This window comes from Gossypium raimondii, chromosome 6, assembly GCF_025698545.1.
Source record: "Gossypium raimondii isolate GPD5lz chromosome 6, ASM2569854v1, whole genome shotgun sequence".
In the NCBI taxonomy this organism is placed as follows: Eukaryota; Viridiplantae; Streptophyta; class Magnoliopsida; order Malvales; family Malvaceae; genus Gossypium; species Gossypium raimondii.
Genome location: NC_068570.1, coordinates 14527939 through 14539769, shown reverse-complemented (window position 1 = coordinate 14539769; position 11831 = coordinate 14527939). Strand labels below are relative to the sequence as shown.

The following is an 11831-nucleotide window of genomic DNA, read 5'->3' as shown; positions in this document are numbered from 1 at the left end:
ACTCTTTTGGTGGCTTTGTAATGGATTATATTATTGCAATGCATGTACCTCGACAACAAACTTATAGCAAACATTATATCTGGCTTGGGTGCAATCAAGTAAAGTGGGCATTCAACCAAGCTTCTATAGCTTATCTCATCCACTCTTTCAATATTTTCATTGCTGACGAGCTTTTCACCTTAAGCAATTAGAGTATTGGCAGGCTTGAAATTTTCCATGCCATATCTTCTCAAAATTTTCATGGCGAAGCCTTTTGGCTTATAAAAATTAAGGGTTAGGAATATGCGCTACAAGTATGGTACATTTATTCTTGTCACTAACCCATTTTATTTTACACCATCATCATAATACGTACCAGTTTATTTTACACCAGCACCACAGCACACACAATCATTCCTTGCACCAATACAATCATCACCAGTTTATTTTACACAAGCACCACAACACGCGCAATCATTCCTTCCACCGGCACCTTCTTTAGGGATATATTTCGCACGATCGCCACTTTTCACATCGTATTGCACGCCCCATACGCCATCACCCCATGCGACACAATATTAACCCGCCGACAGTGTTGTAAACACCCCTAACATCTTTGTTCTTCAAAGTTGGGTCGTCCCCGCAAATGTCAACTCAGCTAAGGGAATGCACTATGGGCGGCTAGGACACGATTGCAGTCATCCATGGAGGAAGGAGATGAGGTCAGCAATCAACCCCGATGTGCTCATGAAGACGAAGCCGAAGTCCCAGTGGAGCTGCCACCCCAAGCAGTGAGATGGAACCTTAGACGTACCCTGTTGGAAAAGCAGGTTTGGCAAAAGCAGCAGAAAATAAATTTAGGGAAAAACCAAAGTTTTATTTTTTTTAAATATCTTGGTTGTGATATCTAAATTAATAAACACTTAATCAAAATTGTACTTTTTCGATTTGTCTAGGATGAGCACTTCAACCGAGTAGTCTTCTCCATTATCCCCAAGCTCACGTCTGCCAAATATGGGCTCACTTCGAATCAGAAAATTTTTCACAAAAATTATCAGTACAATTTCTCTAAACTTTTAGGTCAAGTTGTAAATTCGAAAAATATCTCTACAAATTTTCTAGAATAATCTCTTTAAAGAATTTAATTTTCTAAAATAATCTCTTTAGATAATTTTCTCTCTACAACTTTCTTTTGAATTCAAGTGTTTGTAAATAATAACCCAAGTCTCTCTTTATATAAGGAGAATTTAGAGAGTTCTATGATTAAACTTAATCACTTTAATATTAAATTAATATAATATTTATTAGATTAAATTTAATATTAAATCTTATTAAAATAATAGAATATTTATCTACAAGATAAACATTAAATTTAATTTAATATTAAGATAATCACTTTAATATTAAATTAATAAAATACTATTAAGATAAGTATTATTAAATTTAATATTAAACTATTAAAATAATATTATTTTTGAAATAATTAATCTAAAATCAAATTCTCTAGTAGAGTCCAGTAGGAGTGTAACTCTTCCACTACTCAACCACTGACGATTAACCGCCATTGGCGATCGGGACGAAGCTGTCACAGCTACCGGTACCGTCGTGACTGGTGATGCAGGTGTGACACTCTTACGGCACTCCGAACCGATTTGGCTGCTGTCGGTTCGGTCTGGGTCAATGACGACCCAACTGGTCCAATCTAGCCACTGATTGGACCGTCAGCCCAGTTTCTCATATCGGGCCCCGTTTGACTAGTTTTTGGGTCTTGGTCTTGGTTATGGGCTCCCATGCCCAATTTACGATCTCAGGTCCAATTTTCAAGTTCAATTACCCATTGGGTCAATTGTTTGACTTGAAAATTAACTTTCAAAAATATCATATTAATTTTAATTAATTTGATTAATTTAATTTTACTTGATCAAAATTAATTTTTCCAAAAATCAAATAATTTTTTCAAATAATTTTTTTAAGAAAATTCTTTAATCAAATTCTCTAATTGAACAATTCTCACGACTACCTAATTTAATTCCAAATCAAATAAATTGACTTAATTAAATTATTCCCAAAGTTGTAGAATTTTCTTCTAATTCAAATGTAGTTCGATTGAGCTTTTGTTGAGCTAGCGGAGGGACCAACGGGACATATACAATTACTCTAGTGATTGCAATTACTTAATCATGATTGAAAACTCCTTATTGTATACTCTTTATGAAAGTAATTTATCCAACTGCTTTGTCCAATGACCTCATCATGTGTGTGTTATCCTCATATGATATCATTTATTCTTTTAAGTTAAATCCATTCACTCAATACAATCATATTTTATCTCATTGTCACCATTCTATCTTCTTAATGATTAATATGACCACCATCAACAAATGACTATGATAAATTGCTCGTTCGAGAACCAGCAACCCATGGTCACGTTCCATATTTATCAATCCACACAATGCCAATGATAAGATATCATTAACTCTTTAATTGAGCTATGAATTCCACTATTGCTAGTAAAGCCACACCATACACAAGTCATGTACCAAATATACCAGTCATAGGCTCGATCATCTTTAAAGCATAAGCCTCCATTTATATCAAAGCACATGAATTGCATATGCATGGTCAGTGACTAACTCAGAATTTAGGTAAATCACACCATGAACATCACAGTTGAATTAATTCACAAACGGATTCAGAATTAATTCATCTTGGGTCCAATCTAATGTATAATTCTACCAATGAATACATTTATGTCTCTACTCGTGGAGTCAACTACTCCGATAGCCAAAACTAGTCATCTCCCCAATTGAAATTGTAGACGACATAATAATCCTTCTTAGTTTTTGAATCAAATGCACACTTTAATTCTTTTACGGGACCATAGACTCATTTAGATTATCTCTATTGAAGTAAGTTGTCTTTCTCGCAATGTAAACGTTCTTATAATGCCACTTATCTTCAGTTTGAACTTAGACAATCAATGAGCTAATATTTGCTTGTCACAATTTCGCTATGCATGCAAATTATAAAAGACATAAATACAAAAGACATAATAGTGAAATATGAAATTAACTTTATTTATTTACTCATCATTTAAATAAATAAAAAACAGTTACATATTTACTACAATATGGGCACATTTCCCAACATACCCGATGCGCACCCGGTTGTGGCGCACATTCAGGAGATCGATGATTATGTCTGTTTGTAATCTTCCAAAGTTGTTTACTTTGTTTTACATTTGCAATGTACACTTATTTAAAATATACATATCTTGTTTACTACAATTGGGATGCATCTACATAAGTTTTTAAGTTAAGGATTTTGAATATGTTAGGTCGTGCTACAAACATTGTAATTCTTAAAGGATTTAAATGAAAATTTAGTAAATTAATGTTGTATATGGTTTTTCTTTTACAGGGAAAAAATAGTAAATTCAAACATACCTTAAAACTATAACAATGTCTATCTCAAACGTCGAATAAATGATGTCCACAAAAACTAACTAAAAATTGGACCAAGGCAAGTGCCTCTGTCAATTAATAGTATAGCTACGGTGAGTAAAGATATCGTTCCCACGAAGGCTAAAAGTACTAGTAATTACTTTCTTTTTATTATTTAATCGAATAAATTGAGTGATTAATTAATAACTAAAATTAACTAAATTAATTAACTAACGAACACGACAGAGAATAAATCAAGAAATAAAATATTAACAACCAAGAAGCAAAACAATGCCCAGGAAAGAATTCACCTAGATTCCATTTGTCATTATCAATCTAAATTACGTAATTTCTTTACTTAGCAACTTGATCCATAGAAATCCCTAAATTATACTAATATCTCTTTCGAGAGTAAGAGCAATGACTCTAGGTTGATTAATTGAATTTTTTTCTAATTAAAACCCTTATTATCCCATTAATTGATTTATGGATTTCTCTATGTAGATTTATATCGCCTAATTCTAGAATTGTATGCAACTCCACTCAATTATGCAATATATACTCTTAATAGTTTAGAAATATTCTTCCTCCGATTTAAGCACATCAAATATAGATCAATAGTTTAGAAATATTAAACCAAGAATTAAGCACATATAATTGAAAACAAGAAACTAAGTATTTATTGTGTAAAATAAAAATCAAACGATAGAGTCTATCATAGGGTTCATCTCTCTAGTTATTTTGAAAATTAGTTCATGCTTGAAAATAAAAACATTCTAGATACAATATATCTGAAAGATATAAATAAACTCATTATAATCTCCTAAGAAATCAACTGGGAGCTTTCAATCTTGATGAAAATCTGCTTCAAAATCAGCTCCAATGGTATTTTTCGAGGTGCTTTCTTGAATATTCTCTAACACCCCCTCCTATCTTTTTATTTTTGTCATATATACGTCTTAGAATACCCGAAAAACCTAAAAATCGTAATTTTTTCGCTGTTCAGAGTGCAAATTCGTGCAATCGACATGGCCTACCACATGGTCGTGTGGTAGCTCAAGTGGGTCACACGACCGTGTGGAATGAATCAACCCATGTGGCTCCTATAACTTACTATAATTTTTCAATTTTCGCTCATTTTGCTCTCAAGTGCTCTATTAAACATCAAAATATGAGTTTAAAATATTAGGAGCATAAAATTCACAATTATTATCAAATTATGACCCAAAAATACATTAAGAATAAAGTTAAAATATGTTACTTTCAGCACTTATTAATAAATATACAAATTTTTAATTTAAAAAAATTTAGAAAAGAAAAAACATCTTCCAAGACGCGTTTTCACAAATTTGGCAAAGAAAACATGCCACGTAGAACGCGTTTTTAAGAATGGGCAGAAAATGCACCCTACAAAGCATGCTTTCTCTGGCAAATCAATGAAAACACGCCCTGGAAGACGCATTTTCTTCTCTCTCCAAAAACATCATAGATCGATAAATTTTAAAATAATTGACCTAGTTTCTCAAATAATTTTTTTCAAGCATATTTACAAAAATTTACCAAATTTAAACCATTCATCAAAAAATAATTAAACCATGCCCCTTTACATTTCCACCTCCGTACTTTACCATTTAATTTAGTATTTTATTAGTTACATAATTTTGTTACATAAATTTATTAGTTTTGAACAGTTCCCCTGTTGTGTTTTCTCGTTCAAGAGGAAATTCTTTTTGAATGCAATGTTAAACCAGGATTGCTACCCACATAAATGGTGCTTGGGATTCAAGCACATCAACTCTATTAGCTCTACTCTCAGAATCAAGTCCCATGAATCAAACCTAATCAGATTATCTTTGAAATAAATAAAGGTTACATCAACATAAAGTAATTGTTTTTCCTTTCTTTCAACAGTCCAAAATGTAAATGCTCAATACTTCTAACAACATAAGCATGTTTACATGACATGAAAAACGTGATTTATCATTTTATCACCAGGGATCATCTTAAATATAGCGCATAGTACCACCAGCAGCTATGGTTTTGTTTTTCTCAAGTTCAAATTCATTTTTTTTAAAAACAAAATTTCTAAAAAAAAATCAATGCATTCCATCATCTGGAAACAAAAAATGCTCAGAAAGATCAAGGCTAGATTGCAAAACAGGTTTTAGAAACGTTTACGAGTCGGTCATAGCGTATACAACAACGGATGCTTGAAGATCACGGTCCACCTTAAAGTGAGCATGGAAGAACCTTCTAACCTGTAGTTATAAAGAAGCAATTGCTTTATTGCTAGAAACAAGTAACACCATCAAGAATGGCTTGATACATAGATAAAACAAACTGGTATTACCGCATACCTCTCTAAAAGAATGTGAAACTAGAAAATCTTTCAAGTGCCTCTCCTCTGAATCAAACAATACAATGTGACTAGGGCGAGACCAATTTTTTGCAAAATCTACTGCAAAACTAACTGGATCCATCATGAAACGGTCCGATTCAGCAGGCATTCCCTTACTGCATGACATGTGAATAGCATTAGAGCTACAAAGCAACAAAAGCATAAATACAAAAAGTAAAAAAAGTGCAAACGACTAACCTGGGTGCACAATCCAAGAAACGCATAGGCAGGTTGTTATGCAGAGTGGAATAGTAGGGTGTGGCATGGCAAGGCATTAGGAAAACGATACTTTTCACTTTCCCTTTTGCAGCTTCTTTAGATAGATAGTTCATCGCATCCTCAGCTCCTCTCTGCCTTGCAAGTTTGAGATTTGAGCATCAAGAGAACCAAAAGTATCGTAGAATATTCAACAAAACAACATAGTAAAGGATCTTTTCCTATTCTCTTGTTTCACTTTAGGACAATAATAAATAAATGAAATGGGCAACAACGAGAGAAACTACATCAATTAATAAAGTAAATGTTTGAAAATTAAAAAAAAAACAAAAAGTGATAAGAACAAAAACAACCCAGGATGCAAGTAGACATGTCTAAGGTCAAGGTCCAGACCATCCATCCAAACCTAAGACCTAACAGATAATTTAGAAGGGTTTGGACAAAAATAGGACCAAACCAACAGGCTTAGGTAAAAAACAAATACCTTACAAAAGCAAGCCAGGTCTTGAGCAAAAATTTTCAATCCTGAGCTTGGCTTAGTTTGAATTCAAGTAAATATTTATTCTAACCCAAACACATTAGGCCATTACCCAAATACTAATCAATATTATGCTGTTTAATTCAAACTGGGTAAAATACATAGGGCCCAAAATTTGGGCCAGATGGGCAGAAAGAAAAAGCATTAATGCCCTACCTAAACCCGGCCCAAACTGGCCCGCAAACATGTTTAGATGTAAGCAATCAGACAACTTAAGTGCGTAATAAATAAGGCACAAATTAAACAATTTTGTTTGAATTGACAAGGCATTCGATATACCTGGTGAATCAAATTCATATACAGGGCCATTGGAATATTGGATGCAAGTAAGAAGAAGATGGCAAGTTGCTTTCTGGAAGGCCATTTGTTGCAAATGCACGAAGATCTTTTCTTTTCACCATTTCGAGAACCACGTTCCTCAAGTGCAGCTAGCGAATATCCAGCGAATATCAAACTTATAGGAAGTACAGGGAGGACAAATCTGCAGTTAACAGATGAAGCAGAATTTCTTTAAAAAAAACAGATGAATTAGTTGATAGCAGAACAAAGGTAAATAAGGAATTGTCAACTGAATGAATTAGAAGATAGAGAAACTAGCCTGAATTCTTTGTGACCAAGTATGCTGTAAAGTCCTAAAACCCATAGAATAAGCCCAGAAAGCTTCCAGTATTTAGACTTGATAATGCCAGCAACACAAAATGGTAGAAAAGTGAATACCATTACTGTAAATCCCTGAGTGAAGTACCAGTGCCACTTGTGAGTTCCATAATAATCTCCGCCAGAGGAGAGAAAATTGAACTTGAGAAAATTAAGTGGTACTAAAACCCAGGAGTCATACATTAGACGATCCAACAAACACGTAATTCCAAGCACCACACTCCTGTTAAATTAGGAAAATAGGTTTAAGACTTAAGAGTAAGACAATCCACGAAGAAAACAGTAAAATAGAAAATGATTTCCAACTGATTTCTAAAAACAAATGCTTTCATACAAGCACTTTGAAGGCTAAATGAATATTCTACATCCATCCATTTTCATGTGTTATCTATGGTTGCCATAAGTTGGCTAAGTATTGACTGTTTCTCAAAGATCACATCTGCAAGAAGCACCAGCATTTACTGCACACACACACACACACACACACACAGAGAATAGAATAGTGTAGTCTGAAAACAAATCCAAATTTATCTTAATTTGGAAATATTAAATTTAGATTACTCTATTTCACGAAAAATATGACATTTATAGCAAATGAATAAATGTAACTTTAATTGATACATCATCCACCTTATAATTGTAAGCTATGAATGAGACTGAATATAAATATCGAACTAAGAATAAGTAAGAAATTCAGGACTACAATTGTGTAGCAGAGTAAATTTGTCTAATGTTTATTACTAAATTTCTAGGCAATCTAAGAACCAAGAAACAATATTTTCTGCCAAAATGAGCCAAAACATACAGTATTGAATGTTTCATTTTATCTCCTTTTTCTTTCTTTCTTTCTTCCTTTTTTCCTATATAATGTGCACATGCCCTGACCTATTGAAAATAATTTGAGATTTCATCAAGATGTTGCATATGCTCCTGTGAACAATTATTGTCAAGGTGAGTGGTGACTCGAAAGTTTGTGCCACTCGTTGCACTCATCAGTCATAATTTGATACTATACTCAAGCCAAGAATTTCAACCACAACTATGATAATTTATATCATTAAAAAAATTGATGAATATGAGAAAAATAAATGAGGCATTTTCAGCACAAATATCTACAATATTTTCAAGGGAAAATGAGGGAGAAAGCAATATCTACCCAATGGGAATCAACTCCACAAATATAAATCTCAGGCGGTCATGAGTCGAGTACAACTCAAGTAGGCCAACATACACCCAAGTAACAGCACTTGTTGGTCTAATGGCACAAGCTAATGCCGCTAGGGCCAAACCCCATTTTCTCGAACCTGAAGGAGCTTTGTTCAAAGAACTTCTCACTGAGGGCCAGTAGTAAAGGCCTACAAGAGTGAGAGTGGTCTCCAAACTATTTGAAAACGTGCGATTGAAACAGAAAAACATGAACCAGTTTGCCAATTGAGAAAATAGCTGAAGAAAAAAAGTTAAGTACATAATCCATTGTCAAAAAGCTCCATTGACAACAACCAAAACAACAGCTTCATAGTAAAAGGTAGCAAGAGTCTATTAAGAAGATTTAGCAAAAGGATACTGCCCATTTTGCAACACCATCACCAAACAGGGCAAATGAAAGTTTATACAAGTACAAATCACCAACCGCAGAAAATATTGATTGCAGCAGTCGTGGGGCCTTAATCTACAAATGAGATAACAAATTGATATAAGCAATAAGTCATTGAAAAACAAATAAATAAGCCACAATTTTGTGCACTCAAAGCTTCATTTAATGATGAGAGAAAAGCAAATAGATATAACTTCATGAATGAAATAAAAGAATGCAAACATAACCATTGTTTTCTAGGTACTTATTATCAAAATTAACATCTATGAGCAACAAATGACAAAAATCATAGTTCTATAAACCCAATATTAGAAAAACATACACATAAAATTCAGTATCTACTTTTCTTTATAATCTTGACATTTTTCATATAGTTCAGATGGCACTAAACATTCTCAAGGGCCATGTCCACCTATGGCTCAGAAGAATTAAGGTCAAAAGGCCGAACTCAACAATTGTTGGTCTAGCAAATTTAGGTCCTCTGTTAAGACATTAAAACTATAAATAGATCCTGCTATCAAATATGTAGTTAGTTTAATTTCTCTATCTATATTAGCTCCGAAGATATAAAAAACTATTTATCAGTCACAGTATTTCCTACAAAGAACAGCAACGGCTGGATTTTGTTAAGATGCTTCCCCATTACAATAAAAGTCAACCTTGATGATCTTTATATGAAATTACTCGAGCCAAAATCTTTATCTCACTTTTAACAAGGATTATTTTAGCAGTTCAAATTAAATTAACAACAGATTCAGTAATTTTCAAAAAAAAAAAAAAAACACAACAGATTCAGTAAAAAGTAATTAGACGCACATGCCAATTGCTAAAGAGGAATGAAATTGCAAAATTACAGGAATACCAAACTAAAGAGGGGAACTCATTTTTAGCATAACCATTGCTGCACCTAGTATCATCCATAAATTCCATACCATATACTAATCTACAAGTTGTCAGATATATCCATGTTTATTTTGGACAAGTCGGAAAAGTTTTTGGCATAGTATTGCTAATGTAAATGTATGCAACAACAAGAATGCACAAACACCCAATAACACATGGATTCGTATGGATATCATGCATAAGAAAATGGACAGACACGCATACATATATATTATACATGCAGGCAGAGATTAAACCAGAATTGTATTTGTATTTACCATGACACATGGTGTATCAAGACGCAATAATGCGAGAAGTTTGTAAAAGAGAGCAAACATCATTGGATGCAAGTAGCTTCGAATTCCCTCCTCCCACTCCCATGTCAAATGACCATACCTACTCATTTCATCAAATAAAACAGACATAAAACCCATCATCACTTTCTATCAGATATCACTAAACTACAATTTCCAACACATTCCAATGCTTCAATAACAGTTATCAAGAATATCTATGATTCTTCGGGTAATAGTTCTGAAGAGAAATGGGAGTACCCGAAGGCAATACGATGCGCAACTTCAAGTGCTTGCCAGTGTTCATCTGGATTGAAGTAAGTTTGAATCAACAACGCATTCAGCATTCGAAATCCCAAACAAGTCAAGAATACATCCTTTGAAGAATATGGAGATTTCTTTTGTGGTTTTGCTTCAGCATCAGACAGATTTGGATGCTTAATTGAAGAACCATTCTTTCTCTGTCTCATTTTTATGCTCTTCAGCTGCGACTGCAATACTGAATGTTTCATTGGATATCAAAATTTTAAACCAAGGGAAAACAGATACCACCTATGAAAACCGACACAACTTATCAAGCAAAATCAAACCTTTTTATTTCCCAAAATCAATCAGATAAAGCCCCTCTCACCTAATCACTGATAAAATATACCAACAATCAAACAAAAAGGAAAACCTAGAAAACAAAGAAAAATCTAATCTAATATAACCTAATTAAGAAAAATTGCTTTAGAAAGTTATACCTTTGAAAAGGAATTAACATTAAAGGAAGAACAGAGGCAAAAGCACCACCATCACCACTCAGAACCACCGTTGCACGTGTAGGGGCTGCGCGCATGTGCTGTGCCTTTTTCCTCACCTCACCTCCTCCCTGCCCATGCATACCCTTGCATTTTCCCCTTCAAGTACCATCAATCCACCCTCCTAATGTCTATATATTTTTCCCCCTCTTTAAGTCCCTCTCCCTTCGTTCACCAACTTCAACCCCTACCTTCCATCATCTGTCAAAAATCTCCCCCTATCAAAACCCTAATTATCCCAATCACAAATCCAAAAACCTAAGTTCCTTCGACCGTGATTCTCCCGTTTACCCAATCTAATTCAAACCCAGATGCATCCACCCCGTTCGATTCATTAACCTGCCTTTCAATCTACATAGTCAGGGACAGCAAAAGAAAAGGTAGATCTGAGTGGAACAAACAGAATCAACAACCTAATTAAAGTTCAAGATGGTAAAACCTCCCCTTTGTTTGTTATGATCTGTAATTTTTTTCAAAATGATTTTTCATTATTAATCACTAATTCTTGTCTAGTTAATATATGATTGTCTTAAAAAGGAATCTCAGCAGCTCTATGAATGAAAACTAATGCCATAATGTGAAGGCATAACCATTACAATTTTATTCCGTGGCTCATCATAATTGTTCGGTTCAATAGATTATCCTATTACAGGTTTATTTCATTATTTCATTTTAGACTTAAGTAGAGAAATGATGTGATTTTTATTCTATCTCCTCTCCATTGATTACTGATTCGGTGTTTAAGGAGACCATCACCTCAAAAACGTTTTATCCCTATAATATGTCTAAATGTGAGGATTGTTGAGTGCTTGAGTGCCAAGAATTCAATCAAGGAATTTATTACAATTATTTTTACTTGTACTGCTTCAATTCTACCAAAGTTTTCAGGTGTTAGTAAACACGGACACTACTAGAAAATGCGATTGCATCCTTATTCTTCTTTTACTTTGGTGCTATACATATTCACACATTTTGTTTACTTAGATGGTATTCTTATCCTCCACAACTGTGAATGGCTAACCCGAGAAAAT

General features: G+C 33.7%; 1 protein-coding gene across 1 annotated transcript; it reads right to left on the bottom strand.

Annotated features, from left to right (window-relative positions):
* Positions 1–5250: 5250 nt before the first annotated feature.
* LOC105773401 (mannosyltransferase APTG1) lies at positions 5251–11419 on the bottom strand. The gene is made up of 11 exons (XM_052632657.1): positions 10744–11419; positions 10591–10638; positions 10262–10499; positions 9986–10103; positions 8796–8900; positions 8388–8674; positions 7173–7454; positions 6854–7055; positions 6019–6170; positions 5780–5936; positions 5251–5680 (listed from the first exon to the last, which is right to left on the bottom strand). The coding sequence occupies exons 3-11, from the start codon at positions 10468–10470 to the stop codon at positions 5597–5599; spliced, it is 1596 nt and encodes a 531-aa protein (XP_052488617.1). The 5' UTR covers positions 10471–10499; positions 10591–10638; positions 10744–11419; the 3' UTR covers positions 5251–5596.
* Positions 11420–11831: the final 412 nt, after the last annotated feature.